This window comes from Podarcis tiliguerta (genome assembly GCF_965153285.1).
Source record: "Podarcis tiliguerta genome assembly, chromosome: 2".
Lineage (NCBI taxonomy): Eukaryota > Metazoa > Chordata > Lepidosauria > Squamata > Lacertidae > Podarcis > Podarcis tiliguerta.
The window spans coordinates 66153926-66181608 of NC_139535.1; the positions used below are offsets into that span (position 1 = coordinate 66153926).

General features: G+C 44.5%; 1 protein-coding gene and 2 long non-coding RNA genes across 4 annotated transcripts in view; 2 read left to right on the forward strand and 1 right to left on the reverse strand.

The window, feature by feature from the left end:
* Positions 1–17135, reverse strand: part of LOC310672183 — a 47251-nt gene extending 30116 nt beyond the window's left edge. The window contains exon 1 of the long non-coding RNA XR_014508458.1: positions 16386–17135. This is a non-coding gene — a long non-coding RNA (uncharacterized lncRNA). The remainder of the gene's footprint in view (positions 1–16385) is intronic.
* On the forward strand, positions 4590–6451 carry LOC310670036. The gene is made up of 2 exons (XR_014507491.1): positions 4590–4908; positions 4997–6451. It is a non-coding gene; the product is annotated as an uncharacterized lncRNA (long non-coding RNA).
* Positions 17136–17266: 131 nt separating the features above from the next.
* On the forward strand, positions 17267–26437 carry CDKN2AIPNL (CDKN2A interacting protein N-terminal like). Of its 2 annotated transcripts, XM_083428958.1 has the most exons (4): positions 17267–17544; positions 18884–18983; positions 19333–19386; positions 20741–26437. In XM_083428958.1, the coding sequence occupies exons 1-3, from the start codon at positions 17345–17347 to the stop codon at positions 19342–19344; spliced, it is 312 nt and encodes a 103-aa protein (XP_083285084.1). In that variant the 5' UTR covers positions 17267–17344; the 3' UTR covers positions 19345–19386; positions 20741–26437. The 2 variants fall into 2 exon arrangements, with proteins under 2 accessions (XP_083285084.1, XP_083285085.1); XM_083428959.1 differs by lacking the exon at positions 19333–19386 and having other exon boundaries at positions 17268–17544.
* Positions 26438–27683: the final 1246 nt, after the last annotated feature.

Here is a 27683-nt window from a genome sequence, read left to right on the forward strand (position 1 = left end):
AGAACATCATTAGCTTAGCCTCTCTGCTATTTAGGAATCAAGGTAAACTGGATAAAAATTGGGCAACCAATTCAGATGTATTAAAAAAATTAGTATATATCTGAATTGGTTACCCAAACTCAGACTTCTACTCAATGTGGCAGTGTGTCAACTCTCGAGGTCCCTTCGGCAGCACCCCCATAAAGTATTTGAGGGGCCGACACACTCCAAAGTTAATGGACATTGCCATTCAAATGGGGTGCAAGTGCTTACCCCCCATATTTTATTCCAAGTTGGCACCCATGGTGCACTTTCACTGCTTATCAGGAGAGAATTTAATGTGTGGGTCAGGGGCCATCATGTCTTTACTGGCCACTGGAAGAGGGGAAGATGGCCATCAGAATAACTACACATCAGACTCAGATCTGAGTGTGTAAAGGAGCGACGGAACACAACAGGAATGGGTGAAGCAGCCCCATCTCAGTCTCACCAATGGAGCTCTTGGAACATATGTTACAGATACATTAACACCTCTCCACACCTTTATCCTGATTACAGGTAAAATAGCATCATTACTCTTAATCTTAGGTTCAGATACAATTTTCTTCATCATAAGACCCTATTTTATCATTGAAAGATAATTTGGCACATGCACAAGGGCCTATAGCAGACTCCATATTCCTCTTTCCTCCCTGGTGGGTGGGATTCAAAAGAGTTGTTTGGAATACGGAACAGGGTCCACTCGCACAACAGGACCTTTTCGCCCTCCTGTGGCCCTTAAATATGCTCTCAAGGATGGGGGAACCCATGGACAGGTTCAGAGGGTGCACATGGGGGAAGGGAGTCTCCTTGTGTGAACAGAACTCCTTCCCTGCATGCAAACCCCACTTAGCATTGCACTGAATTCTACCCAGTGGTGACAGACAGGAATTCCAAAGCATACAGCCACATTGGCGGCTGCTTCTGCGGCATCAGGGCCAGCTCAAGACATATTGCTGCCTGAGGATAAAATGGCACCCCACCACTACCACTCTATGCACAAAAGCCAACTGGACTGGCAGCTGAATCATATTTCTGTACTGGCAATGAGATAGTATAGTTGTGCGCCACCCCAGTCTCTGATCAGCGCAAGATTCCAGGGGTTCCAGGCGCTTACCCAGGGTTTGTGTTTCCTTTGGAAATGAGGCACAGAAGAGATTGTGGTGTCTTTATGATATATGATTTACATGTACAACCTGAGCCTACGATGGAGGAGTTTGCAGCATTAACACCCCAAAATGGCCTTATTTTCCCCATAGCTACAATCTTGGATTCAAACAGAAATCAAACATGGCTCCCACTCTCTCCACCTTGCTGCTTTTCCTCTGGCTCACATCACTGCCAAACTCTGCTCTCAACTCTGGCTGCTCTTTCCAACTATCAAGCATCCCACCTTTGCTCATGTCAGATTGAGATTAACTCAAAAGGTGGTCAGGAATGTGTTGCCTTGAAATCATGGCAACTCTTCAAAGTGAAAAACATCCCTCCTTTTGCAGTCATTTAGTTCAAAGAACTACCCAGCATTAAATATGCTCGTTTCCTAATGAGAGGTAATGCATACATATTAGAAATCTGCTCCTCTCAGCGGGAGAGGGAGAAGGCGATGCCTGTGCCACCTTTAAAATATAGCTAAAACATACCATCCTGCAATCTAATTTTTACTTAGTATCTTAATAATAAAAAATACTTAGTATTTCTTCCCCACATCCACACCCATCTCTAAGAAATGGGTGATTTTTTACTGCTTGCACCCTGGATAAATTAATGTTTCAGACTAAATTGCTTACACAGAAGTTTTGCATTTTGCCTTTTCCTTGATTGTAGAATCATAACATTGTAGAGTTGGAAGGGAGCTGAGGATCATGTAGTCCAACCACCTGCAATGCAGGAATCTCAACTAAAGGATGAACCCAGGAAGCAGCACCTATATGTAAGGTTCTGCTTGGTCCACTTCCTGAGGAACTGAGAGGCAGAATACAAGAGATCTCTGTGGATATTACAGCTGGATAGCCAGTTTGCCCTGTATTTCTTCTGCACAGAAATACAACTTGAACCCCAGCCAAGAAGTTCAGTTGGGGAGGACAGAGAAAAGAAGATGTACCTGGTAAATAAAAGCACCCGCTTTGGGTATCCCTAATTTTGAAACTATTAAAGGAAAATAAATATGTGCCTCAGGCTTAGACTTGCTGTACTGGAGAGATTAGCAAACCAAATTGCTTTAAGAAAGAGAGGGGAAACCCTCTGGGCAAAACTTAAATCTGAAATCCTTTAGATTCTCTTTGAACACCTGTGTAGTGGTAATTGGCAGCTGCTGTGCAGAAGAGAGATGGGAAAGCAGAGATATTGTGGGTCTTCATTGCGTTAAAACACTGAATGAGATAAATGATGCCAATGACCTAAAGACAGCTGTCAGCCAGCCAGTGCTCTACCAATCAAACCACTAAAATGATGTCATGCTGGGTAACAGCAATAAGGCCTTAAAAGCCAGTATGTTTCTAATTAATGGCTGTGCTTCATGGTACTGAACAAACATAGTCCATGAAGAGAGGCAATACTGAGCAGGGGGCAGTCATCACCCCCCCCTTCAGGTCACCTAAGTTTTATTCAGAGCAGATCCATTGAAATCAATGGACCAAACTTAGCCATGTTCATTAATTGCAATGAATCTGCTCTGGATACAACCACCCATGGAATCGTCCCTCAGGAGTATCTTTGTCTCAGGCAAGCGCAGTGGTTGTCTATGATGTGCAACTACTATTATAAACAATATTCAATTCCTCCATACGCTAGTCCCAAGAGACAAATCCCTTGGTGGTTGATTTTTCTCAAGAAAGAGGGAAAGAGTAACTATCTTATGCTGATAACATTCCCCTAGGTACTGTGAGATACACGAAAAAGCAAAATCACAATAAATATTTGCAATACAACTGGCATAAGAATATGACAGCTGTTCTCATTAGATCAGACCAAAGGTCCATCTGGTTCAACATCAGTGGTGGACATTGAGCTCTCAAATTTCAGCGGTGCCCTGGACAATGCTAAAATTCGTCACCCTCTGCCTTTCGTGCTCTGTTCTACAGCATTATTTTGGCACCCTCTGCAGCACACGGTGCCCAGAGCAACCGCACTGGTTGTGCCACCCTAAAACTGCCTCTGCTAGCATCCTCCTTCCCAGAGAGGCAGCCACCCAGATGCCTCTAGGAAACCCACATCCCTCTGGATTTCAGTCCCTTCCTGAAATCTGACATGGCACCCATCTTTGTGGTATGGCTGGCTTTGCCTATCATATCTGTGTCTTAGGTGTGCTAGTAACTATCCCAGTATGTTTCCCTGAAGATCATAGGTTTCAAATAAAGATAATAATAATAATAATATAATAATAATAATAATAATTTATTATTTATACCCTGCCCATCTGGCTGAGTTTCCCCAGCCACTCTGGGCAGCTCCCAATCAAGTGTTAAAAACAGTACAGCGTTACATATTAAAAGCTTCCCTGAACAGGGCTGCCTTAAGATGTCTTCTGAATGTCAGGTAATTGTTTATCTCTTTGACATCTGTTGGGAGGGCGTTCCACAGGGCGGGCACCACTACCGAGAAGGCCCGCTGTCTGGTTCCTTGTAGCCTCACTTCTCTCAATGAGGGAACCGCCAGGAGGCCCTCAGCGCTGGATCTCAGTGTCTGGGCTGAACAATGGGGGTGGAGACGCTCCTTCAGGTATACAGGACCGAGGCCGTTTAGGGCTTTAAAGGTCAGCACCAACACTTTGAATCGTGCTCGGAAACGTACTAGGAGCCAATGCAGATCTCTCAGAACCGGTGTTATGTGGTCCCGGCGGCCACTCCCAGTCACCAGTCTAGCTGCCGCATTCTGGATTAATTGCAATTTCCGGGTCACCTTCAAAGGTAGCCCCACGTAGAGCGCGTTGCAGTAGTCCAAGCGTGAGATAACTAGAGCATGCACCACTCTGGCGAGGCAGTTCGCGGGCAGGTAGGGTCTTAGCCTGCGTACCAGGTGGAGCTGGTAGACAGCTGCCCTGGACACAGAGTTAACCTGCGCCTCCATGGACAGCTGTGAGTCCAAAATGACTCCCAGGCTGTGCACCCGGTCCTTCAGGGGCACAGTTACCCCATTCAAGACCAGGGAATCCCCCATACCCACCCGCTCCCTGTCCCCCAAAGACAGTACTTCTGTCTTGTCAGGATTCAACCTCAATCTGTTAGCTGCCACCCATCCTCCAGCCGCCTCCAGGCACTCACACAGGACCTTCACTGCCTTCACTGGTTCTGATTTAAAGGAGAGGTAGAGCTGGGTGTCATCTGCATACTGATGAACACCCAGTCCAAACCCCTGATGATCTCTCCCAGCGGCTTCATATAGATATTAAAAAGCATGGGGGAGAGGACGGAACCCTGAGGCACCCCACAAGTGAGAGCCCAGGGGTCTGAACACTCATCCCCCACCACCACTTTCTGGACACGGCCCAGGAGAAAGGAGCAGAACCACTGTATAACAGTGTCCCCAGCTCCCAGCCCCTCTAGACGATCCAGAAGGTGGACCTTCTGGATGGACCTTATGGTCGATGGTGTCAAAGGCCACTGAGAGATCCAGCAGAACTAGGAAACAGCTCTCACCTTTGTCCCTAGCCTGCCGGAGATCATCAACCAGCGCGACCAAGGAAGTTTCAGTCCCATGGTGAGGCCTGAATCCCGATTGGAAGGGATCCAAATGGTCCGCTTCCTCCAGGCGTGCTTGGAGTTGTTCAGCAACCACCTGCTCAATCACCTTGCCCAAGAATGGTAGATTTGAGACTGGGCGATAGTTGGCCAAATTGGCCGGGTCTAAAGATGTTTTTTTAAGAAGCGGTTTAATGACCGCCTCTTTCAGCAGGTCTGGGAAGGCTCCCTCACAGAGGGAAGCATTCACCACCCCGCAGAGCCCATCGCCCAGCCCTTCCTGGCTCACTTTTATCAGCCAGGATGGGCAAGAAGGATCAAGGAGACAGGTGGTCGGTTTCACTTGTCCAAGCAGCCTGTCCACATCCTCAGAGGTAACAGATTGGAATTGATCCCATGTAACAGGACCAGACAGAACTCTAGCACTCTCCCGCCCTGGACCTGCTCCCACAGTGGAGTCTACCTCCTTCTGAATCTGAGCGACTTTATCTGCAAAAAACTTTGCAAAAGCATTGCAGGAGATCTTGGGGTCCCTACCAGGCCCCGGTGGTACAGGTGGTTCCGATAGATTGCGAACCACCTGAAAAAGTCTCCTGCTGCTGTTTTCTGCAGATGCAATGGAGGCGGCGAAGAAAGCCCTCTTCGCCGTCGCCATTGCCACTTGGTAGGCTCGACGTTGAGCTCTAGCCCATGTCCGGTCTGATTCAGAATGAGTTTTCCGCCACCGGCGCTCTAACCGTCTCAACGATTGTTTCATCACCCTCAGCTCTGGGGAAAACCACGGGGCTGTCCGGGCTCCATGCAATCAGAGAGGGCGCTTCGGAGCCAGACAGTCAATAGCCCTGGTTAACTCCGCATTCCAGCAGGCCACCAGGGAATCAGCTGAAAGGCCATCAACTTGGGATAAAACATCCCCTACCACTTTCTGGAAGCTAATTGGATCCATTAAGTGGCGGGGGCGGACCATCCGAATCGGTCCCACCTCCCTGCAGAGGGGAAGGGTTGCTGAGAAGTCCAGTTGCACCAGGAAGTGATCTGACCATGGCACTTCTTTTGTTTCGCTTTTAGTTAGTGTCAGATCACCAACATCCGTAGAGGTAAACACCAAGTCTAAGGCATGTCCGCGGCTATGAGTTGGGCCAAACTTATTCAGGGACAGCCCCATGGAGGCCATGCTTTCCACGAAGTCCCGAGCGGCCCCTTGTAAGGTCGTGTCGGCATAGATGTTAAAATCCCCCGGGACAACCAAGCTAGGTGTCTCCAGGAGCATATCCGCCACGACCTGAAGCAGCTCGGGCAGGGAATCCTTGGTGCAGCGGGGAGGTCGATACACCAGTAAGAATCCTGTACTGCCCCTATTGCCCAACTTCCAGAACATGTACTCAGAAAACTGGGGCTTCCCAATAGGACGCCTGGTGCAGACTAATGACTTCCTAACAATCACTACAACCCCCCCTCCCTGCCCACATGACCTGGGTTGCTGTGCGTAAGAGAAACCTGGTGGGCAAGCAGCAGCAAGGACAGGCCCATCTGCTTCATCCAACCAGTCTCTGTCACACATGCCAGGTCAAATCCTCCATCCACAATCAGGTCGTGGATGGCAGTGGTTTTATTCATCATTGACCTGGCATTGCACAGCAACACTTTCAGGTCATGTGGGTTTCCCTTGCTGATTCCTGTATCCTTCCGGTCAGGACCAGACCTGGAGGCAGGGATAGTCCTCAAACAATGACTAAACCTGCCTCCTCGGTAATGACCTGAGAGAGAGAGAGCGAGAGAGAGAGAGAGAAGCAAGGTCCCACCCTGAAGAAGTTAACCAGATGTCAGGATGTTTGCTTTCAACCCACTTGTGAAGTTTATCAGAGATCACAAAGAAAGGAATACCGTATTTTTCGCTCTATAAGACGCACCAGACCACAAGACGCACCTAGTTTTTGGAGGAGGAAAACAAGAAAGAAATTATTCTGAATCTCAGAAGCCAGAACAGCAAGAGGGATTGCTGCGCAGTGAAAGCAGCAATCCCTCTTGCTGTTCTGGCTTCTGGGATAGCTGTGCAGCCTGCATTTGCTCCATAAGACGCACACGCATTTCCCTTTACTTTTTAGGAGGGAAAAGGTGAGTCTTATAGAGCAAAAAATACAGTATATGATAACAACAAGAAGATGAAGAAAGTAATAAAGAGACTATCCAGATAGAACTGGATAGAACTGTCTAATTAAAGCAGCAATCAAAGTGATGCTTGGACCCCCGTTCGGAGCTTGAAGTATGGGTACCCCCAACAAAATTTAAAAATTTGGCTGTATGATTTGGAACTAATGTGATTTGGAAATAATGTGATTTGATTGGCCTGTTAATAAAAAATATATTTATTTTTTTTAAAGAGGAAGTTAACCAGATGTCTTTTTGAGTTCCTTCTAAATTTTTAACATTGGCTGGAATAACATGCAGCACTTCACATATTTTTTGGGTGAGCAGCATGCACTCTGGAGTCTGTATTAGTGGCTCTCTGATTGCCTTTGCTGCACAATGACACGGTTTTGCTCTTAACTGCTCACAAACAGCTCAAGTAAACAGGACCTTAATTCCCCATTGCTTTTGCTCTCGGTGGCATTGTGAGGCTTTGTTCATTAATGCTTAGGATGCTCTCGGGTCTTCAGTCAAGGCAGAAAGTAGCATCATTAGGGGTGTACAAGTCAGTGTTTACCTGCCACCTCCTGCTTAATTACAGAGCCAGCCTAAGAGCCAAGAAGAAGGGGTGGGATGCCACCAGAGCTTGAAAACAGTGCGGTGCTGCCAACCTGATTTGCCACACCTGAAGGGAAGGTGTAGAAGAATGCAAAGGACTGCTCTATCAAAGCAGCACAGCAGAGAGCCCGTCCCCTGGGATAAGCAGCAAATGTAGGAGTGCTCAGAAATAATTATATTGGAAAATAAGCAACTGCGTTACCGGGGCTGTTTTAGTCATTAGCTAGCACAGATGAAAAACTGACGTACCAATGAAAGTGCTGGTAGCAGCACTATTGCACACAACACAAAGGTTATCAACCAGGTTGGGAGCAAGGCTGCAAAACACTTCCAAATTGTCATTGCCTCAGCAGAAATTTGGGGAGAAATCCAACCGATTCTCTTTTTAAGCAATTGTTTCCAATTCTTCCCTCTACTCGCCAGCTCTAGCCAGCGCTTTCTTCCAGCTGAATAGAAGAAGCTTTTTGCTGATTCCAAACACGTCTTTCCCCGTTCATTCTCAGCACAATGCACAGAGAATGAGGTACACAATTCCCGTTAACAAGAATGGGAGATTGCTCCCGTCTCCTGCCTTCCTGCACATCATGGGATAAATGAGGGTAAAGTGTTCAGCACAGAATGCTGGACACACAACTAGGCTTGGTTAATGGGAGTTGACGACTCTGCTTTTTTGTTAAAAAAATAGATAATAAAAATCTTACAGCAGGGGCAGTAATCCCAAGCACGGCCACGACTCTTACCTGGCATTTCCAATGCTACTGAAACAGCCTCGATAAGCAAGAAATGAAAAGCATTTCAGTTTACTAGCCGCATGTTAGTAATATATGCAATTGTTTTAATCTACGTAACTGTTTTATGTAAGTTACATCATAAATCATCTTGGGGTGCCTCATGGCAAGTGATTTATAAATGAATTGATTAGATGAATAAATAAGAGGAAATGGTAATGACAATCTTCCTTGGTATATTTTTCAAAAGGTTTCCAATTGTGTGGCCTGCTTTGATGCTTATGGCCTCACCACTTACATTGTTACTGTCTCTACTCCAATCTATTTCTCATAGAGGCCCTGCGGCAACCACACTAGTCTACAATATCTCTTAGTTCATATTCATTCTCATGGCCTCAGCTGCAGCCTTTACATTGGTGACATTCAAAACTGTGTTTCTGCCCTTTAACCACCACCACCCCTTCTTTCAACCCCTGTATCTTTGCCATCCTCTTTCCTTCTGGATGACACCAACATCTCAAAGTGAACTTGGAGAAGTGAACATTCTCACCATACAATCATAGAACTGTAGAGTTGGAAGGGACCCAAGGGTCATCTAGTCCAACCCCCTGCAAATGCACAAATTCTGCCCACAGCCATCTCTGGGTAGGCTCAAACCACCAAGAAACCACTCACATAATTTGGAGATTATAAAACTGATTTCAGGATGGAGGATGACCTAAGCCTGTAATCTATTTTGCCATCTTATTTTGAAGTGCCAGGTATCTAAATCCACAAGGACCATTTTTAATAGGAAGGTTGCGGTTTTCTGTTATCTGTCAAGGTCCTGGAGGCTGCACAAAACTGCTGCAAGTAGTGTATTGTTTCTCACCCCATCAACATTCTTACACATTGCATGCTTGCTCTTCAGAAATTGTCAAAGGAACTGTATGACCAAATTTAATTTCGACGAGATTTATGAAACAGTGTGGTGTCTAGCCCACTGGATGCACAACTTCCACTGAAAGCTTCCTTATCCTTTCTCTAAATGGAGTGAAGCCATCAATGGCATATTAGCATCACACCTAGCTGTAGTTTATGTGATGAGTCTGAATTCTTCAGCAATCTAGGGCAATCAATATTTCAAATACACTGTAAGCATTAAGCATATATTTGATTTCATTTGCATCAGCAGAAGGAAACACCTTCCCTACACACCATTTATTTTCTTTACAAGGGGAGGGAAATGTTTCCCCCACTACAAAATGTAACACAAGAATGTCTTCTGTTGGGGATGATGTTTGTTGGTACAGAGTTTGTTCCTCATGCTGTTGGTTGGTCCTCTGGTTCACTGCCAAAGGTTTTGAAAGAACAGTGCAGATTTTAGCCAACTACTTCCCAAGAACTGCATATGACAGTTCTGCACAACACTGTAGAACGAGAGGTTTTCTTCTGTCTACTTTTCCCAGAAAACAGTAGGAGGTACTTTTTTTTATTCCCAGAAATTTGAAGTTCAAAAGCTTTTGTTTCTCCCACTAACTATAACAATGCTCACTTCCTCCAGCACCTCTTCATCAAAACACAGAAACATTGCATAACAGCTGAACACAGGAAATGAATGATCACAACCAATTCTGGCTAACAGAATGTAATCACAGAAGACCATATTCCTAAACCACTTGGAGGGCTTCCAAGCCAGTCGCCTGGATGGTGAAAATGCAGCAGCAGCAGAAGCCACAGAGCTTCTTAAAGTTGTTTCAGCTCCACCCTATCACAGAAACATGTGAACTCTGTCTTATTCCAAGTCAGATGATGGCTTGTCTAGCCTTGTACTGTCTTGCTTCAGTTGCCAGCAGAACTCAGCCAGAGGTAGTTGTATTTATACTCTCAGGGTTCAAAATGCAGCAAACCAATTTTTATTAACTATTTACAAAATGAAGGATTAATAGAAAAACTATAGTCACTGCTGCCCCCAGATCATTTCCTACTGAAGGCTGTTTTCGGATCACACAAGCAATACATTTAAGCACAATCCTCTTAAAATGATAGTGTCTCCCACACAGAGGTCTCTTCCTAGTGCAGCTATCCAAGATATTTTGAAGAACGTAAGAGCCCCATTGGATCAAATGATGTAGTCCAGCACCCTGTTCTCACAGTGGCCAACCAGATACCTATGGGAAGCGCACAAGCGGACAATGAGCACAACACCACTCTTCACTGGTATTCCCCAACAACTCACAGTCATGGGTATAGTGTCTCTAGCCATAACGATGAAGAAGACTGTAGTCTTCGAAAGCTTATGCCACAATAAATGTGTAGGTCTTTAAGGTGACCCAAGATTCTATGTTGTTTAGACCATGGGTGTTTCCCTTTAGCCGTATCTTTGTCTAATATACCACTTAATCATCAAAAACCTCTAAGCGGTTTATGTAGTACAAGATTAGAGTGTTGAACAAGGAGCATGTCTCACGTCTCCACTGAGTCCCGAAGCTCAGGATGTGACCATTGGCTAGCTGCAATCTCTCAGCCTATAACGTTGTTGTGAGGATACAATGTGGGCAGAGAGAACCACCTATGCTGCCTTGAGCTCTTTGGAGTAAAATGTGTGATATAAATGCAATTAAATAAATATCACCAGTAGCTGGAATGGGTCACCCATGCAACTTGCTCATACCCAGTCCTGGAAACCTGAAAAGATCCAGGAACCCAAGCTCAGCTCACACAGTTGTCCAGCCAGGCTAAGATGCAATACTTCAGGAATATGTTATTTGTAGCAGGGGAGAAGACAAAAGGCTGATGAAGCCATTCCTCCATCTATAGGTTGCTCACTGCAATTCATTCCCCTACATAAGAAGCTTTTCCTCCTATAAGGTTCAAGTCCAAGGTTCTGTCCCCAACCTGCCAACTCCAGGTAGTACTTGGAAAGGCTCCTGGCTGAAATTCTGGAGAGCCACTACCCTAGCTGGTATTTAGAAGATGCTGAGCTAGATGAGACAGCTTCCCAGGTTACTAGAAATAGAGGCGTACCTAAGCTCCTTTGTGCCCCTGGCAAGGAGCTGTATCTGCGCACCTCACCCTGGTCTCTTGCACCCCTGGCAAGGAGATGTATCGACACACACACCCCCATCACCAGGAGAAGAAATGATGTAATTCAATAATCACAAATGACTCTTAAACTGGGCGTTTAACAGCACGATCCTATAAATGTTTAGTCAAAAGTAAATCCCACCGAGTTCAATGGGGCTTACTCCCCAAAAACCCAGTACACAGGACTGCAGCTTAAATCTGGTAAGCCAGAGGCAGAAACCTCTGACAATACCTTGCTTGCCTTTTCGTTACTTCTGACAATGCGCCAACTTGGAGCTTGTGCTCCAGTGCACACTTTTCTCAGACGTAAACCCCACTTAAGTCAATGGCTGTTGCTCTCTGAAGTAAACATGCAGCAGTGTGCATGTTGGAAATAGGTCAAGGCGGCAAAGAAAGCAAGGAAAAGTGACTCAGCTGTGGTAAAATAAGAGCCTCGTCTGACGTTTCTCAGTCACCATATCAGCTGAAAGGCCATTATTGGGGCAAGCAGGAGGAGCGGAGGGTGGGGAGCAGCACCACATGAGAATGGAGGGCCAAGCAGTGGTGTCCTCACTGGGAGCCCCAGAGGGGACTCTGCAGGGTTGCTGTGACGACCCATATCAGCACCCAGATTCCCCAGTCAAAGCAAAAAGAGAGGCACAATTTTTGCACTCTCTCCCCTGACCTGCCCCCTTGGCGGGGGCCAACCTGACCAACCACTAGGTACGTCCCTGACTAGAAAAGCCAGAGAACTAGACCAAGAATTGCTCCACCTCCATTTAAGAGCCTTTTGTTGAGCATAACCCTAAGCATATTCACTCATAAATTCACCGTGTTGCTCTTAATCCCAGCTGAGTGTGCAGGATTGCAGCCCAACACCACAAGCCTATGCACGTTCGCTTAGTTCTAAATTCTGCTGTTTTCAAAGGGATTTACCCCCCTTTATGTGTGCATTAGGATTCCATCCTTTAATATTGTTTGCCTTCAGTAAAATTCATTTCCTAGTTTCAAATGTTTAAACTACATGAAAAAGCCATCCCATATTTTTTAAAGAATGATTTCTCTGGCCTACAAAAAGTATTAATCAGCTAGCAGTTTGGTTAAACTACTAGAAACCCCTGAGAGAAATATATGAAGACACATAGATAATCATCACTTTTGTCAGTCTTCTGCTGCTTATGTTACAAGTGCTTTGTATCAACCCAGAGATGCCATTTTAACAGACATATAGATAACGAGATGAAGGACCAGAATATTAATTTTCATTCAACAGCCAACAAAATATACTGCTTTAAAAATGCAATGGGGGTGGGTGAGAGACAAGAATGACAGGAAATCTCTGGGGCATATGATTGTTTCTGCAGTCTTATGATGTTAATTACAGCTCTTATCTTTAAAAGTTTTTTCCTTGTGTATGTTCTTTGCTCATGGTTAAGTGTGATACGAAAGACGCAATACAGCAAAAGAAACTGCTGGCAAACTAATAGCCCTGAACATACATATTATCTTGAATACATGTCAAAACTGACAGTGGTTTTCAGGACTAAACAACATCCAGTTTGAAGAGGCCAAGGTGCACCCTCTAGAAGAAGAAGAGGAGGAAGAAAGAACTGGAGGGAAGATACAGTGCTGTGCCAGACAGCCACAGTAGAGAGAATGTTGCAGATTGCCTGAATAGTGTTGCAAACACACTCTTCCTTGTTTTATACCTACAGTTATAGGTTCAGCAGACATGAATTTAGGAATAAAGTCTTCTCCAATCTGTCAGATTGCTCAGTACAACTGATCTCTTGGCTGTAAAGCTGTGGAATGCTACCTACACAAATCATTTAGAACATATTTTTTACCCCAACACATGCTTTGTCTCTCTCTTCCCCCATTATCCCTAATAATGCTATTTGCTGTAGTAGTTTGTGCTACAAAAAAACTACAAGCAATGTCACCCGACTTTCTTGATGTTTATGGGGTTGTCACCTTTTCACCTTACAGTGCTCCTCCTTTGTACAACAAACTGCAATTCTATTCCTACTTAATTGGGGTCATGTCCCAATGAACTCAATGGGGCTTCCTTCTGTGCAGACATGCACAGCACTGTGTTATACAAGGATTAAGATTTTTACCAATAGTTCATTTTCATTTTTCCAGGGGAAACCACCTGCTACGTTTCCATGGGTCAGGCAGAAAAGCAACCCTAGGAAATGGCATTCACAGCTAATCCAACATTTCTTCCCACTCCCCATTCCTCTACAGTCCCAAGTATGCCCCACCAAGTGTATTTTGCCACTTCCTTTTCTCCTTCTAGGTATCATCCCATCCCTAGTACTGTCCAGCTAATGCAATTGGCACTCAATGAAAGCAAGAGCATGGAAACTGCATCATAGGCTTCCACATCAATATAGGTCATTCTGCTGGTTATTTGCCCTGAAACAGGAAGTTCCTGTACACTTAGGCACTATCCCAAGTATGCTAGAGGGAATGGGAATATTCCTAGCGCACATATTCTTCTTGGCCAAGATTGGGCTACGTAAGCAAACAAGAAGAGAAAACCGGGAGCTGAGTTGGATAGTGTTTGGAAGTGAACTGCTGCAATGTAGGCTGAGGGCTTAGCCACACTTCCTCTTATCTTGCAGCTTTCCCCTGGGGAAAACTGCTCTTTACCTCTCATTCAGAGCAAACGGCATTTTGGGGTTTCTCCGGATTGACATTTTGCTCTGATTTAGAGTTAAAGAGTGGATTTTCCCTGGGAAAGTTGTGGGACCAATGGAAAGCCTCTCGGACCAATGCTTTCTAGGCATGGGACAAGTGCAAGTATGGACTAGCCCCTAATGTACAAAGGCTAGGCAGATGACTATGAATAAGGTTAAAAATGGGAGCAGGTAGGTAGAAGGCTGTCCTAGCAGAATACAATGTCTGCATGTGTGTGTTTTTGTAATTTGGGAGAAACAGAACTTGGAATAGAAACAGGCAGGCTTAACAATAGGAATGGCAAGGTATGCACAAAGGCAACCAAAATGGCAGTATCTGCAACCAAACACAATCTATTTTTAGGATGCTGTCAGCTAGTCCTGAAAAAGGTTCCAACATTTATTTATTTTTGTAAATGTACCCCTCATTCCTATATATGTCTACTTGGAAGTGAGTTCCAGGTGGGAGCATGAATACAATTTCAGCCTTATGCCAATCTATAGTAAATAAAGATGCATGCAAGCCTGAGAATCTGCCTTTCTAAAGACCAGTTTTTTCATAGATAGGCTTAAAATGCAGACTGGCTTAAATCACATTTTGAAAAATATGACACCCTCGCTTATGTACTGCATCTCTGACAGACAGCACAGGAATCAAAGTGCCCCACATGGAAGACAGTGGTAAAGAATTGAATCCAAAAAGGCGAAGCAGCAAGGGAATGCTGCATGAAGCCACTTTTTTTAAACTGAAGCAGATTCTAGAAATTCACCCCCTCACCCCAACTGCTTAGAATACGATGAGAATGGAAAATGAAACCCACATCCATTTCCCTGTTGCTGTTTTCTAAAGGCATCTGGAAGATGCCTGTGATTATTGTGCCTGGGTTGCTCCAGTACTAAGGGAAGCCTGCTGAACATTCTGCAACTGCAACCGTCAAATACTATAAATATTCAACTCCAGACATTGCTAACTTGTATCTACATGCTGTGTGAGGATTTATTTTTATTGAGCACTGGCAACAGGAAAGCAATAATTTGGACCAACTCGTATGATACAGTAGTTCAACCTCAACTCATCTGAAGAATGACAGTCCTTGCAAGCTGCTGAAGTTTGTGCAGCCCACTTTCAAGCATTGTTATTCAGAAAGAAATCCCACTGAATTCAATAGGACTTATGCCCTAGTGTTTAGGATTGCTGTCTTATAGCACAATCCGAAACATGTCTACTCAGAAGTAAGCCCCACTGAGCTGGATGGGACATACTTTCATGTAAGTGTGTATTGGATTGCAGTCTTAATTAGCTAAAGGGTGGGAGATGGGACTTTTATAGGAAATGAGACAGAAGTGGCAAGCCCATCAGCATAATACAAGGCTATATAGAGAAGGACTACACAGCTTAAATAGGGGGGGAAAAGTCATCATACTAAATGGGGAAGGGGGGTGGCATCATGTTGATAGAGATTGGTGCAAAGTAGCATGTTTTCAATATAAAAGGACTAGTAAATGAGGTAGCCAGTCTAAACTGAAGCTCCCGCTGTACATTAGCGGGGCTCAACAGAGAACCAGAAAGTGCTCATACTCCCCCTTGATTCGTCCCTTGATGTATTAGCTGGAATGTGCTATAAGGAAATCTATTGGCTTTGCAGAGCTAATTACACTATAGAACATGGCACAGCCTTGTAGTGGCCCCAAGTGTCTTCTTCTCTTCTCAGATATTTCTGTTAAATTAGGCCTTGGGGATTTAGGGGACAGTGGAATGATAGTGGAAATCAACGAGGAGTTATTTTTACCTGAACAAACAGGGTTTCAGCAATAGGAGATCTGGTGAGGCTCTGGAACTAGTTTAGTTTCAGGGATTTAGGATACACTTTGCAATAATGGGCTTTGTGTGCACATTAGCCTCTGTAATGTGTGTGCACTAGCCTCTCTAAGTACAGTTAAGAGGAAGGGAAAATAATTAAAGGCCATGTTTTGACTATGCCGTTTTAGATTATTAAGGATAGGGAACCTGTGTCATTCCAGATGTTGCTGAACTCTTAACTTCCATCAGCCTCAGCCAGCATGGCTATTAGTCAGGGATGATGGGAGCTGCAAACCAACATCTGGAGGGCCAGAGGTTCCCCATCCTTGCCTTAAAAATTAAAGATGTGGGCAGGAAGATAAATGGCTGCCATCCAATGCACACTTACACCTGAGTAAACATGCATAGCCTTGTGCTATGAAATAAGGCTTGTTCATGCATAATCTAATCCCCAAACCACATCATGTTTAATTCCCTGAAAGGTTTAATTCCCTTTCAGAGATGATCATCTAATGCTGTATGAAGTACACTGGAGTAAACTGTCCCTCTTGAACCTTGTGGGGCATTTTGTCTTTGCCTGCCTAGCTAGGCTTGCATAGGATAGCCTGACTACTCTGTCGGAACAGTGGTTTTAATTAACATAATTATTTGCAGTGCTTTTTTAATGAAAAAAGCTGCCAGTACTCACCATGAAGTTGTTACGGTTAAATGCCACACTTTTAACATTTTGGAAAGAAAGGTGCAAGTACTGTGTGTCGTTGAGTACCCCGGGGGGGGGAGGAAGTACTGATCATTGACATTTAGAGGGTAGACTGTATGAGTCTGAAGAAAAGATCCAACTCGGGATACTGGATTCAGGGGATTATAATCCCTGTGGGGGCAGATTTAGGAGTGTGAGCACAAGCGCGGGCATCTCCTTTCTGTTTTGTAGTTAGAATTTGCTCTCTGCATCAAGGTTGACGCATAACGTGTGCAGGCGCATCATGGGCTCTCGTCTCCCCAGAAGCTAAACCCCTCAGAGATCAGTGAGTGAAGTGCTTTGGAAGAATCTGAGGCTTTATGGCCGGGGGTGTTAAAACACGTAATCTGCACATTCCTTTGCGTGGATCTGGCGCAGTCAAACGCAGCCCCTCTCGTCCTCCTGTGAGGCGACGCAGAGAGGGCGGGAAAGGGACGCAGCGCAGTTGGCATCCCGATGACGTCAGGCGGGGCTATGGAATCGCCAGCGTAGGAAAAGGAAGCCGGGGACGTAGGAAAACACATGAAAACACAGGATGGGTGGGGGCAGTTTCATGCTGACAGCAGTGGGCGTGGAGGGAGGGGCGAAGAGATGTAAACGACGTCCATTTGAGACGCCTCAACTGAACTCGCCATCCCACAGCCCCAAGCGAGCTGGGGAACGGAAGATGATACCATACGACCCCATAGCGCATGCGCGACCTGACCAGAGAGCGGGAGTGCTGGGCGCATTCAGCAGCAGGAGGTGCACCGGAGGAGAAGAGAGGGCAAGGCCAGAGCGGCAATGTTATTCTTCCTGTTTTCTTCCCCGCCCTCGCTTTCGAACGGATGCGTCATATCCGTTTCCCCGCAGTCCCCCCCCCCCTTTTTATTTTCTGGCGGGCTGTAGAGCACGGAAGAGTGAGAGGGATGGTGAGCGACGACTGCGAGGCCGAGTTCCCCGAGCAGTTCCGTTCCTACTCGGAAAACGACAAGCACTGGCAGGCGCGGCGTGCCTTCATCGTGCGCAATTATCCGCCGGGAGATGGGGAGGCGCTCTCTCCGCTCCGCGTGGACCAGCTGCTCTCGCTCTCTATGGTTTGGGCCAATCACATCTTCATGGGATGCAGGTACCGCCCCATCTCCCTCCCGCCTTCCAAAGGACTAGCGGCATGTGGCGGCAGAATCTAACTTCCGCTCCCTTTTTTTTTTAACTTATTAAATTTATATACCGCCTTTAATCCAAAGACCACAGGGCGCTTTGCAACATAAATCACAAAACACATTATATAATAATAGTAAAAAAAGAGGAGACAATACCCATCCCACGTGCTTTTACAGGCACGCACACATGGTTCCCTTCCATATTTGCCCACCTGCGAGTTTTTTAACAGTTGCTGATGCTGAGAGTTGCAGCTAACATATCTGTTTCTGTCCGTGGAAATCCCCTTGCTTCTGTGGCCATATTGTAGGTTTTCAGTATAAAAATATTATGTGACTTAGGTGTTGAAAGGCTCCGATGCAGCAGCAGCACCCTATACTTGTTTACAGTACTTAGAAGTTACAGCAAGCCTCGATCTTGCTGTGTTTAAAGGAGAGGGTAAAGATTGCAGCCGCAGTGGCAACAATATTTCCCCTGCTAAAACTGAGCAGATACATTTCACACTTCAGGTACAGTGGTACCTCAGGTTACATACGCTTCAGGTTACAGACTCTGCTAACCCAGAAATAGTGCTTCAGGTTAAGAACTTTGCTTCAGGATGAGAACAGAAATCGGGCTCCGGCGGCGCAGCGGCAGCAGGAGGCCCCATTAGCTAAAGTGGTGCTTCAGGTTAAGAACAGTTTCAGCTTAAGAACAGACCTCCAGAACGAATTAAGTACTTAACATGAGGTACCACTGTAATCTGTTCCAGGCATTGTTAGGAGAAACTTAATAAAATTTACTTCCTAACTGCTTGGTTTGGTGGGGGAATAATGAGAGGAATTCAGTGCAGTGCTAAACAAGTTGTTCAGAGCAGTGCAAGCATTTCTGCTTTCCTGATGAAGCAGTGTGCCCTCTCCTGGTGGTTTTCCTGACACCCCCACCACCAGCAGCCAATTGGGGGTTGGGGTTGGAGTTGCAGGGAGGAAACTCAGTTGTGCTAATGAAGGTCCCTTGCACACAGGTTTTCACTGGCAGGACTTGTTTGTTGAATCCGTTCCTACATATATAAGTGAAGCACACAAGGGAGGTTGGTCTTGCAATGCAATTAAAATCCAAGAAGAAGACTGAGTTGGTCTAGATAGAAGAACCCAGTTTTCCTCACTCACCCTTTCAGCCTTTTCTACCTTTAATGTATACTGCAGTTTCAGCTGCTAAAATTACAAGGCTAAACTTTTTAAAAATCACACATGGATTGTGAGTATTGAGAACCGAGAGGAACAGCAAAATATTGGACAAATATTCCATTTACTCTTCTTTTTATTCAGCTACAACAAAGATCTCTTGGAGAAGGTAACTGAAATGGCTGAGGGAATTGAAGTTGAAGATGCACCACATTTCACAACCCGTGATGAGATAATGAAAAAGGTGAATATTCATGATTTGGGAACTCTTGGGGTGGGGAACCTGAAATGTTGAAGGGACTTACTTTAAATACTGAAACTGGTTAGGGTCAGAATAGGATCTCCTAATACACATAATTAATTCAATTGGAAAGAGAATGTTGTGATCCGTTATTGAGTATTTTATTATAGCTCCCCAAAAGTAACTTAGTTCTCTCTTGATCTTAGTGTTCTAGTACTTTGGAAAAACTGCTTTCATGCAGCACATTACATTGCAAAGCCGCCATTGGATAGACCCCTTTGACTTTATTTACATTAACTTATGTAACCTGGTGCCATTATAAATTAAACATTTTCTGTCTTTATGGTTGCAGGGAAAAGTGTGAATACATGCATGCAGCTTTAGGGAAAGCTGAAAAAAACTAGAGGTAGGTTAAAGACTACCAACATCCCTAGTTTCCCTTTGCCTAATAGTTCTTTGACTTCCTTTACCCAAATCCTAGTTGTCCTTATTTTCCAAAGCTTTATTCCACTAGATCAAATTTTAACTATTCACAAAATGTGGAATTTTGAGCAAATGTTACACCTAATTGCATTTTGATAATTGCATGGCACTACTGCTTACTAGGGAGGCTGGTGGCGCTGTGGGTTAAAGCCTCAGTGCCTAGGGCTTGCCGATCGAAAGGTCGGCAGTTCGAATCCCCGCGGCGGGGTGCGCTCCCGCTGTTCGGTCCCAGCGCCTGCCAACCTAGCAGTTCGAAAGCACCCCTGGGTGCAAGTAGATAAATAGGGACCGCTTACTAGCGGGAAGGTAAACGGCATTTCCGTGTGCGGCTCTGGCTCGCCAGAGCAGCGATGTCACGCTGGCCACGTGACCCGGAAGTGTCTCCGGACAGTGCTGGCCCTCGGCCTCTTTGAGTGAGATGGGCGCACAACCCTAGAGTCTGTCAAGACTGGCCCGTACGGGCAGGGGTACCTTTACCTTTACCTTTACTGCTTACTAAAATACTACGGAAAATTGTCCCTGTAGACAATACATAGTATTGTGGTAAGCATATGGTAGAGGAGGTGAAAGCCAGTTTGATCTGTTGTGACTTAAGTGTCAGGAAAAGAATCAAAACTATGTAATGTGACAGGTATGTGCTGATCAGACTGTCTGCTTGGTTGTATTTAAAAAGTCATTAAAATCTGTTTTAGTAACGCTAACATATGATAATGCAGTGTCCCAGGGCTCACTTACAATCATTTTAATATATAGTAACCATAGGGGAAAGCCAGTGCTGACTTCAGCAACTCAGGTCATGGCAAGATTTATTAATTATATTATGCGTAGTTGTGTGCACATGCCACTTAACACCCACAGCTGGCCTTACACAACTGTAATACAGTAGTAACTAGTGTTGATGTTGATGGCCTATGCAGGTTGGAGCTGATGTGTGTTGGAGTACCACAGCATCTGGTAGGTAGGCCAGCTGCCAAGGGCTGAAATGGTTGTATGAATTAGTCTGGACTTATTTACTTGTTAATGACTTATTTTAGAATCACTTACAAGTGAGTAAACTGGGAGTACGGCTTTCGTTCATCCTGCAGGAGATACATAATAAATTACAAACTTTGAGAATGATCATGCCGTGCTACAGGATTTCTTATTGCTGAGGTGCCTTATTTAATGCATGACTAAACTAAACATTTTAAATAATAATTTCATTATTTCAGATAGATGCAATTGTGATTGGCTTAACTGCCCTCTACTGCACACTTTTCTTTTTCTTTTTCTTTTAGAATCAACACTAGTGTCCAAGAGAAGAGATGTCAAGCTTTCATTATGCCACACCATCGGCTTAACGTGGAAGACTGCAATCCTGACACTGCAAGAAGGATCACTTCCAAGATGCATTTTAAATAAGGCTATATTTACACTGGATACTGATTTTAATGGGGTTTTTTTAATTAAAAAATGTATATCTTGATTCAGATTTTAAAAGATACCAAAGACTCTTATTCTTCCCCTTTTGATCACCTGGCACAGAAAAGCCCTTCCAGAAATTGGTATGGGGGCCTGGTTCAAAGGTCTTCCCCCAGGTTCAAGAATCTTAACATGTAACATGTTTAGCAGATTGTCTTCTCTGTGTACTGGTTTGCTAAAGATGAGGAGAAGGACCAGCTGCTCAGAGCAGAGAAGCAAATACTGTATCTAGAGCAGCCAAAGTGCAAATATGCCTGTCTGTCTCTGCTTTGTGGTGGCAGGGAGAGTAGGCACTAGGATACAAGTGGTGCCTGCTCCATGCCCAGGTTCTTGACAAGATCAATATGCCTGCTCACTTACTGGAGACCAGCAGTTAAGTGGTGGAGAGATGGCTAGATGGGGAAGTAGGTGTCACCAGAGGCTTAATTTGGCAGATGGCATCAGCAGCAGGAAGGTGGTGAAGGTTGGTGTCTTTTTGGTTACCTTGCCAAGGTGGCACAGGAGGATGGTCGTAGGATCGTGAGAATACTGAGCACGAAACAGTGGCTTACTGTGTCCTAGGTGGTTTAGGCATTTTAAAGGATGTCATCAGGGACTTGTCAATGTTTCTGTGACCCTTGGGGGGATAGAGTGTAGAGCAGAGATTTCCAAACTTTTCATGTTGGTGACACTTTTTAGACATGCATCATTTCGTGTCACAGTAATTCAGCTTTACTAGCAAACCAGAGGTCAAACTAACTCCGTTCCAGCCCTGCGAGGAGTGTGGGGAGCATTCGTGTGACACACCTACACGCTGCAGCCGACACACAAATCTGTCGCGACGTACAGTTTGGAAAGCTCTGATGTAGAGCATTGTGACCTGCTATCTGCTAACCTCATTAAGCAGGGCCTTTGACTTGCTGGGTACACAAGGTGCATATCTGACTAGATGTAGCTATAATGCTTAAGGGTTCTGTGATCAGGATGAGAAGGAGCAGGCTGCAATCACTCTCACATCAGGGAACTACTTGTCATAAAAAAAATGCACACACAACCAGGAAACAAAAATTACAATAATTCATGAACAATTAAAATACCCAACAGCAATCACCTGCTGGTTATTTCGCAACAGTGAATCTCTTGAGTAAATGAATTGTATTGTCAGTTAACTGCTTTTATTTAAGTGACAGTTTCTGTCTTTGGTCTTTCAGAGTTCACTTTTCTGTGTCCTCTCTCCCTCCCCTCTTCCTTCTTCTGTATCCTTCATTAGATCCCTTTTTCCATCTTCTTTATAACTTTGCTGCTTCCCCTTGTGTCTTCTCTCTGGCCTCTTACTTTGCTCTGCCCCAACTGTACTTCCTTCACTGAGACTCACTTCCACCACCACCATTCCATGCCCCTCCCAGATGCATTGCTTGTGTTCTAAAGTCCTTAGGAGCTGGCCTTACATTTGCCCTGCTCTAATGATACCTGTCCTCATGTATCCCGCATGACTGTGTTTGTCCCTTTAAGCTAGTCAGAGCCACAACTTATCCCCTGTCGTAAACAAGAGGTTCCACCACTCTCATGAACTCTAGAGGGAATGTCTCTTTGGGGCTTCTTGGAGTGCCAAAGACTCTTGTCTCAAAGTCAAAATCAGTGGAGCTAACCCCTTGTCCCCTATTTGTAGGCATCCCAAACCATTGCTTTGTGGGAATTTCACTTAAGGTCACCTTGACAGCATTACGATTCTCATAAGAACCTAATAATACCCCTGCTGAATCAGTGGCCCACCTAGTTCAGCATTCTGTTCTCACAGAGACCACTCAGATGCCCATGGGAAGTCAGGAAGCAGGACCTGAGTGCAAGCACACTCTCCTGTGGCTTCCAGAACCTGGTATGCAGAAGCATATTGCCTCCAACTGGGGAGGTACAAGATAGCAATCGGGGTCAGTAGCCTGAACTTCTCTTCCGTAAATTTCGGATCCTCTTTTTTAAAAGTCATAAAGCTGTTGGCCATCACTGCCTCTCATGGGAGTGAATTCTTTAGTTCATGTATTGTATAAAGAAGTAGCTTTATTTGTCCTGAATCTTTTGATATTCAGCTTCATTGGATCTCCATGAGTTCTAGTTTTATGTGAGGGGGAAAAGCTTTTATCCTCAATTTTCTCCATGTTATGCAACTGTTATGTTGCCATTTACTTGCCTCATCTCTAAACTAAAAAGCCCCAAATGCTGTGATCCTTTACTCATATGGGAGTTTATCCATTCCCTCAGACATTTTGGTTCCCGTTTTCTAAACCTTTGCCAATTCTATGATACCCTTTTTGAAGTGAAGCAACCCAAACTGAGGCAGCCACTTGCAGTACCACACCTTTTTGCTTCGTCTCAGTACATTGCACCTGCTTGCTGGGGACTTTATTTACCTTTGTTCTAGCATCCAGCTGTTCTTCCAGTTGTACTGTCCTTGCTTCCGGAACAGTGATGGAAGACTTGTATTTAAACTTTGAAGCATTCTCCATTTCCTGCAGCTTGGCCTTAAACTCCTTGTTCGGATGCTGAAGCTGCCGGTGAGCATTTTCATTCTTCATGGGCTTTACTATCCTCTATGTCTAGGTCTGCTTTTATCTGGTCAATCTGAAGATCTGCTTCCTTTAGATACAGCTCACAATTGAATTGTTCTTCCTCCAGTTCTTCTTCAAGCAGAGCTATCCAAGCCTTCAGGCACTGCAATCTCATCCCTCTCTTGCTGTGCCTGACATTTAGCATGTTCAACAGCTGCAAGTTCCTCCTTCAAACCGAATAATCTGCTCCCATGAAAAGGAGTGTGCCAAATGTCAGACGCAGCAAGAGAGGGATGTCTTCTCGTCCTCAATGGCCTGTGTTAACATTTCATGTAAGTATCATTCATCTGTGCATTTAATCTTTCATTTGGGCCTGCAATTTGCAGTGTTGTTTGATGGCTGCTTCATGATTCTTGCTAGCAAAGTCCCTTTGGGCCTTCAGATCCATTATTACATCTGTTTCCAGCCTCCAGGCAGCCACAGCCATGGAGTGCTGCTCCCTTTCCTCTTCCCACTCCACTTCCATGTCTTGCACCTGTCTCATCAGCTGCTCCAGAGCTCTGATAGACTTTTCCAACTAATGAACACTCTTGCCAGCATCATTTTTCTCCACTGGCAATGTGCCCTGCTTTACCACATCTTTGGCAGATAGGCCTGCCATCTTCATCAAGTTTATCCTGTAACCAACAGTCCCTTCTGCTGTGTCATGGCTCTGTTCTTCAGCTTTGTAAACGCTGTGCGTCAGACCTGCTTTCAACTTTTGCATCTCCCTCTGTATCTTTTCCAGCATCCTCTTCCTGCTTTCAGTTGCTTCAGCTCCTTCCATCTTGCCTCTTCCTCCTCTCCATCTGTGCACAATCAGCATCGCTGGACTTTTGTTGCAATGCACTGATACAGTCAAAAGCCCTGGCAAGATTCTCTACAAAAGCCTTGTTTTGTTTTCTGTAAAGCTGAGAAATCATTCTCCTAAAAATCCCAGAAGGATGTTTCCCCATTTGCCGAAAGTGCCATTTTAGTTTAATAATGCTATGTGGAACACAAACCCCTTCCAGAAATCTCTCGACCATTTGTTGTGCCTTGGGTCCTCACTTGATCCAGCTATTGAATTGCTCCTAAAGCCCCCCAAAGCCCTGGGGCCTATTCCCTCAAATGTTCAGTGGAACCCTGAATTGTTAAATAGAACCTTTCAAACACATACAACAGACACTTAAAGATGTGTTCTGCCATCTCCTTTTGATTCGATGGCCAAACTAACACCACCCTTTTTTATACCCTGCTTCAGTTGGCAACTCATGAAACCAAAGCATGCATTGCAGAATAGCTTTAAATTCCCCAGACGCTGTCTTGTTCCCTTGCATATTTTACCATTAAAAACCTAGCATAGTCTAAAGAAACAAAGGAAAGTTAATGGAGTTTGTTCCCTGGATCACTGAGCCTGTACCCTTTCTGCCTTGTCACCAGTGTTCTCACCAGCAAGGCTCATTATGCCTCTGAGATTATTGTGCTCTTTTTTTTTAGACTCCTCAATTCTGTTGATGATGCCAAATTTAATGCCTTGCATTTCTGTGATCAGGACCAGGCTGCAATCACTCTGAAGTTACAGAACATGCACACATTTCTTTCTCTCAAAATAAAATACTCAAAACAGACAACCTACAATTAACGGGAATTTAAAACACCCCATTGCTCCACTTACTTGATAACAGCAAATTTATTGAATAAATGAATCAATAATGTTAGTTAACTAATGCTATTCAGGTGACAGTTCTTGTCTGTGGTCTTCCAGTTATCAGTTTGCTTTACTTTGAACTCTTTCGTCCCTCAACTTCCTTCTTTTTTTCCCTTTTGAGAAAGCTGAAGGTGAAAAAGTTAGTTTTATCATTCTGCACCCCTCCTCAGGTGCCAGTGTAGTGGTTAGTGCTGGACTAGGACCTGGGAAACCTGGGTTCAAATCCTCACTAAGTCTTCAAGCTCACTGAGCAACCTTGGGTCACAGTATCGCAGCCTATCCTTCCTCACAGGGTTGTTGTGAGGATACATTGGGGGGGGGGGGAGAAACATTTTTGCCACCTTGAGCTCCTTGGAGAAAGGTGGGATAGAAGTATAAATACAGATGTACAGCTCATGTTCTGAATTCCTTAGGAGCAGGCATAGACATTGTAGCATTAGAGTTAGTATTCTGCCCACCAACCAAGCAAGTCTTCTTCAGGACCAGGACCAGTTTTCCACACATATTCAAAGTTGGCTCTCTCTTTTGTAGTATTTTGTGAGGAACGTTTGGCTAGTTTTGCATAACAGGAAATGGTCGATCTGAGATGATATGAGGCCAGTGTTGTGTTTTAGGGTCAGATTCTCTCTTGCTAACCCTGTACATAATTCAGAGCTGCACATTTGGCAATCATTTTCCAGGAGCCAAATAAACAGACCATTTCCCACTAATGTTCTATACAAAGTAGTATAAAATATTTACCGAATACTTTTTCACAAAGCTAAGAGATGAAAGAAGAGAAATGCTAGTCAGCTTTTTCATTAAAGCATTTTTCATGTCAAAATTTAACTCAAGAAAAAGAGAGAGGAATTTAATACCAGTGTCACGCCATCAGTTTTTAAAGTGTGTATCCAAAAATTTACAAAGCATCCCCATCTGTCTGTAAAAAGTTGTCATACATTTTCTTTACTTGCTTTCATCACTTTTGAGATGGAGACTCTATATTAGAGACGGTGAAGCATAGATCAAAAGAATCACATAAACATCCTAAGAATACACCTATTGTAATGGGGAATGGAGCCAGGTTCTTTTTGTAGTTTGTCCTCAAGTTACAAAATTCTTTTTGCCAGCTGATCCCCACAAGAATACAGGTTCACAGGCCTTTAAGCTGTTGTGTAAAGTGTTCTTTTTAAAACAAACTTGTAGAAATATTTTGTGAGCAGCTGTCTCTATACTGAACTGAATTTTGTGTGTGTTTTATAATAAAATTGTAGCATTTTTAACTGTGGTGTTGGCAACTATGTTTTAATATGATAGCTGTCTTCAAACCTAAAAGGTTTGTTCTTGTGTTGCTGCCCTCCAGACCTTTCATGGAGGCGGCACCCAAAGAAGGACTCAGATGATGATCACAGAGTCTGGGGTGGAGAGGTGGTCCTGAACCATTTAAGGCTTTATAGCGCTTTGAAATGGCCCTGTAAACTAAGTGGCAGCCAATGCAGTAGAACCAAGATTGGCATTGTATGCTCAAACCATCTTCCCCTGGTCAGCAGCCTGGCTGCTGAATTCTGCACCAGTTGAAGTTTCGGAAACCGTCTTCAGATGCAGCCCCATGTATAACACATTGTAGTAATCTAACCTAGAGGTTACCAGAGCATAGAGGACAGAAATTAGGCTATCCCTGTCCAGACAGGGATGGAAGGCACTCCTCACAACTGAGGCCACCTGAGCCTCAAGTGACAGTAATGGCCCCAGAAGTACCCGGCCTAAACCTCGATTGAAATGGATCTAGAAAATCAGTTTCCTCCAAGAGCACCTGGATCTGGATTTAACCATTGTGGCTAATGCCCATTGATAAATCTGTTTTTAATGAATTTGTCTTACAGCTACATCTTGTGGCAGTGAATTCAATGAATTATTTCTACTTTGTGTCACAATGCAAGTTCTGCCCCTGCCCTTTTCTGGCCTATATTAATGGCCAACCCAGATAGTTTTGATCAGACTCCTACCTATAGTAGACCACAAGCTTAACACGAGTCAACAGTGTGGTGCAGCAGCAGAAAAAGCTAATGCTATTCTAGGCTGCATCAACAGAAGTATAGTGTCCAGGTCAAGGAAAGTAATAGTCCTGTTCTATTCTGCCTTGGTCAGACCACACCTGGCATACTGTGGTGTAGAGTTCTGGAGGCTGTAATTTAAAAAGGATATTGACAAGTTGGAAAGTGTGCAGAGGAGGGCGACCGAGATGATCAAGAGTCTGGAAACCAAGCCTTATGAGGAACAGTTGAGGGAGTTGGGGATGTTTAGCCTGGAAAAGAGGAGACTGAGAGGAGATAGGATAGCCATCTTCAAAAATTTAAAGGGCTGTCACATGGAAGATGGAGCCAACTTGTTTTCTCCTGCTCTGGAGCATAGGGCCCAAACCAATGGCTTCAAGTTACATGAAAGGAAATTTTGCCTAACACTGTGAGAACTTTCTGATGGTAAGAGCTATTTGACCATGGAACGGATGTCCTTGGAAGGTGGTAGACT

Excerpts from the sequence above, each read along its gene's own strand:
- CDKN2AIPNL (XM_083428958.1), top strand. The coding sequence starts at position 17,345 with ATGGTGAGCGACGACTGCGAGGCCGAGTTCCCCGAGCAGTTCCGTTCC. Across the intron at positions 17,545-18,883 it reads CACATCTTCATGGGATGCAG|CTACAACAAAGATCTCTTGG; the intron begins GTACCGCCCCAT and ends CTTTTTATTCAG.